The sequence below is a fragment of the Grammomys surdaster genome, unplaced genomic scaffold (genome assembly GCF_004785775.1).
Source record: "Grammomys surdaster isolate TR1022 unplaced genomic scaffold, NIH_TR_1.0 103623, whole genome shotgun sequence".
In the NCBI taxonomy this organism is placed as follows: Eukaryota; Metazoa; Chordata; class Mammalia; order Rodentia; family Muridae; genus Grammomys; species Grammomys surdaster.
The window spans coordinates 1-4326 of NW_021609276.1; the positions used below are offsets into that span (position 1 = coordinate 1).

At 38.9% G+C, this 4326-nt stretch overlaps 1 gene segment (V, D, J or C); it reads left to right on the forward strand.

Moving 5' to 3' along the window:
• Positions 1-3183: 3183 nt before the first annotated feature.
• Positions 3184-3683, forward strand: LOC114635409. The segment is given in 2 exon segments: positions 3184-3271; positions 3355-3683. Coding segments are annotated over 2 exon segments (375 nt in total).
• Positions 3684-4326: the final 643 nt, after the last annotated feature.

Genomic DNA, 4326 nt, shown 5'->3' on the forward strand with positions numbered 1-4326 from the left:
CTGAGACCTGATCACTGAGGCTCATATGTTCTGGGTGTAAAGGCTGATGCAGGCATTAGTGAGTGGGCAGAGTGCCGAGAATGATTGACAGAGTACTCAGCACAGATGAGTAATGATATCAACCTCTCACACAAAAATCAAGGACCATGATAAAATAAGGAAAAGGATACAGAAAATGGGTCAAAGGATATAAAATCCTATCTCCAGAAAGTTATCTGTTTTTATTTCACTTATGAACTCTCAGTAGGTACAGAAACTCAAATCTAAGCATAAGTTACAGAAATCAATTTAGTGAAAATTACCACACGAGAGACTTCTAAATGGCTGAGCAGGTATTGATGTTTACTGTCAGTCTTAGCAATATCGGGTAAATCTCTCAGGATTGAATGATGTAAGTAGTCCTCTGAGGTTAAAATATCCACTTTGGTGCATATGTATCCTCTTCTCACCACAAAATAATATATTAAAAAAGCATACAACATTTATGGGAAGGAACACTTGAGGGTCCATATAAAAGTGACGGTCTTTTGACATTTGATGACTGATAAGCAAAATATATTCACTTTTTTGGGGAATATTTCTGGATATTTACTAGTGATTATCCTATCACTGCGTACATAGGGAGCACTTATTAAACTCACTGTGTTATTAGGTAGTGAAACAGAAGAAGTAGGATGTAGGGAACGAGAATTTTGGAAGGTCTCAAGGGGAATCACAGGGACTGATTAATGGTAAATTGTGGTCAAATTCCTGATAGTTGTTACAGTTCATAGCATTTTCATATAAGATTGAAAATTTCAAAGCAAAAAAATTCTTATGAAATATAGAAATAACTTTACATATGTACATATTTTTTCATTCTTTATTTTTAACACTGTGCATATTTCTCCTGTACTCTCCTGTCCCCATTTTCTCTTTTTTCTACTAGAAAATTTCACTGATGCAATATTATGTATTTGGATAATACAAATATATATGTGACCATGTCTTATTCATAAAATTATTTCTTGAACATTTCTTTAGGTGCTACTCAGCCATTCGAGTTTCTTCATATAAGAATTATTTGTTTAGCTCTATACCCCATTTTTAATATGGATATTTGGTTGTCTGGAGTATAATTTTTTGAGTTCTTTTTATATATTGGATATTAGCCCTCTATCAGATGTAGGATATGTTAAGATCTTTTCTCAATCTGTTGGTTTCTGTTTTATCCTATTGACAGTATCTTTTGCCTTATAGAAGCATGGGAATTTTATGAGGTACCATTTGTCAATTCTTGATCTTAGAGCATAAGCCATTGGTGTTCTCTTCAGGAATGTTTCCTCATCAGAGAAATGCAAATCAAAACAGCCCTGAGATTCCACCTCACAACAGTCAAAATGGCTATGATAAAAAAATCAGGTGATGGCAGATGTTGGCAAGGATGTGGAGAAAGAGGAACATTCCTCCATTGTTGGTGGGATTGCAAGCTTGTATAACCATTCTGGAAATCAGTCTGACAGTTCCTCAGAAAATATGACATAGCATTACCTGAGGACCCAGCTGTACCACTCCTGGGCATATATCCAAAAGATGTTTCAATATAAAACAGAGACACATGCTCCACTATGTTCATAGCAGCCTTATTTATAATAGCCAGAAGCTAGAAAGAATTCAGATATCCTTCAAAAGAGAAATAGATCCAGAAAATGTGGTACATTTACACAGTTGAGTACTACTCAGCATTAAAAACAATGAATTCATGAAATTCCTAAGCAAATGGATGGAACTGGAAAGTATCATCCTGAGTGAGGTAACCCAATCACAAAAGAACACACATGGCATGCACTCACTGATAAGTGGATATTAGCTCAAAAGCTCGAAATACCCAAGTTACAAATCACAGACCACATGAACCTCATGAAAAAGGAAGACCAAAGTGTGGGTGCTTCGGTTCTTCTTAGATGGAGTAACAAAATACTCATGAAAGCAAATACGGAGACAAAGTGTGGGACAGAAACTGAAGGAGGGGCAGTCCAGTCTTTTCCACCTGGGTATGCATCCCATGTACAATCACCAAAGGCAGGCATTGATGTGGATGCCAGGAAGTACATGCTGACAGGAGCCTGATATAGCTGTCTCCTTAGAGGTCTGACAGAGCCTGACATATACAGAGGCAGGTGCTCACAGCTAATCATTGAACTGACCAAGGGGTTCCCAATGGAGGAGTGAGACAGAAGACTGAAGGAGCAGAAGAGGTTTGTGGTTCCATGGAGAGAGCAACAATACCAACTAACCAGAGCTCCCAGGGTCTAAACTACCAGCTTGGTGGCTCATAGGGAGGGATTCATGGTTGCAGCTGTATATGTAGGTGAGGATGGCCTTTTTGGGCATAGATGGGAGAGGAGGTCCTTGGTCCCTTGAAGATGGGGTAATTCAAGGGTGGGGAAATAGGAATGGGTGTGTGAGTGGGGGTCTATCCTTATAAAAGTAGCAATAGAGGTGATGGGATAGGTGATTTCTGGATTGGAGTGGAATGGAGAAAGGGGATAACATCTGAAATGTAAAAAAAAAATCTAAGAAAGAAAAAAAAACAAAAAAACTATTTCTGGACACATCTATAGCTAATGCTATAATTTATTGATGATCCTCCTGCAATAATCATTGATAGGTAAATATTTTTGAAGCGCATTTACTTTCAGTCATTTTAGTGAGCTTTGAAATAGTATATAACCACTTGGAAATGCAAATATTAATTGAATATTTGTAAAAGAATAATTTAAAATTAAAAAAATTAACAGAAATATCAATTATCATCATCTTCTTCTTCTTCACCACCACCACCACCACCACCATCATCATCGTCACACTCCACAATCTGTAGATCAACATGTTATCATCATTCTGAGTAGAGCAACAGACTCAGGCCAAAAATCTATTGAGAGTTTTGTCCCAGTAGTTACATTCAGAGTATCATTCTAGGGTTCAGAGAAAGTGTATGGGATGTGTTTCCTCAAAGAGGATTAGGGTTTGGACCTGAGTATGCTGTTGACCTGCCTATGTGCCTTTTCTGTCATTTTTCTCTAGTAGTTCTGCAGCTGCACTAGGTCTTTATCAAAGAAATACTCTGCTCATCAATATGCAAATTACTTCAGTCTATGGAAGTAAAATCAGGGCCATTCACACCCTGAAAACAACCTATGATCCGTGTCTTCTCCCCTGTCCCTGAACACACTGACTCTAAACATGGGATGGAGCTGGGTCTTTTTCTTCCTCTTGTCAGTAACTGCAGGTAAGGGGCTCACCAGTTCTAAATCTGAAGAGAAGAGAGGGACTGAGGTGATGATAACATCCATCCTGCCTTTCTCTCCACAGGTGTCCACTCTGAGGTTCAGCTGCAGCAATCTGGAGCTGAGCTGGTAAAGCCTGGGGCTTCAGTGAAGCTGTCTTGTAAGGCTTCTGGCTTTGACTTCACCAACTACTGGATGAGCTGGGTGAAGCAGAGTCCTGGAAAGAGCCTTGAGTGGATTGGATGGATTGATCCTTACAATGGTGGTACTAGCTACAATGAAAAGTTCAAGGGCAAGGCCACACTGACTGTAGACAAATCCTCCAGCACAGCCTATATGGAGCTCAGCAGCCTGACATCTGAGGACTCTGCAACCTATTTCTGTGCAAGACACAGTGTGGCAACCACATCCTGAGTATGTCAGAAAACTTGGAGGAGGTTTAGCAAGCAGCCCTGGGTCTGGGAGAACTCAGAGGTGATTAGTTTGAAGAATTGCTCAGATGCAGGAATTTGGAATGTACATTTTTGTGTCTGTTTCTTTGAGACCTATTGTGCTTTGGTCAACTTGCAAAAGGACATCTATGAATTACATGATACTGATTTAGGATAGCCCTATAGTATACCATATCTTGTCCATGTCATCATCAGTGACCATCTCCATTGACATATTTCTTCTTTAATAAAACAAAAAAAGAGGGAAACTGTAATTATGCATGATAAAATTATCTCAGGATTGTGACAAAGACTAGAAGTTTCTTTGGAATTGCTGGGTATAAAGTATACTAAGAATTTGATCTGTAAAATGCCACCAAATTCTGAGAAAACAAGAAACTTTTTCTCAGTCTTAAGTCTTAGGTGATTTCTACGTGTTTTGCTAATCTTGCTTGTGTGGTCTGGCAGAAGTTCCAGGCTCTTAGAATACAGGAGGTATTTATATTAGAATGTATAGCTGCATCTCTTCTGCAGGGGCCAATTGAACAGTTTTCTGAGGGTGGAGTGAGGATGATCATAGGAGAGATGGAAATGAAGACTCTGAGACAAAGGTTAGAAATCAGAGA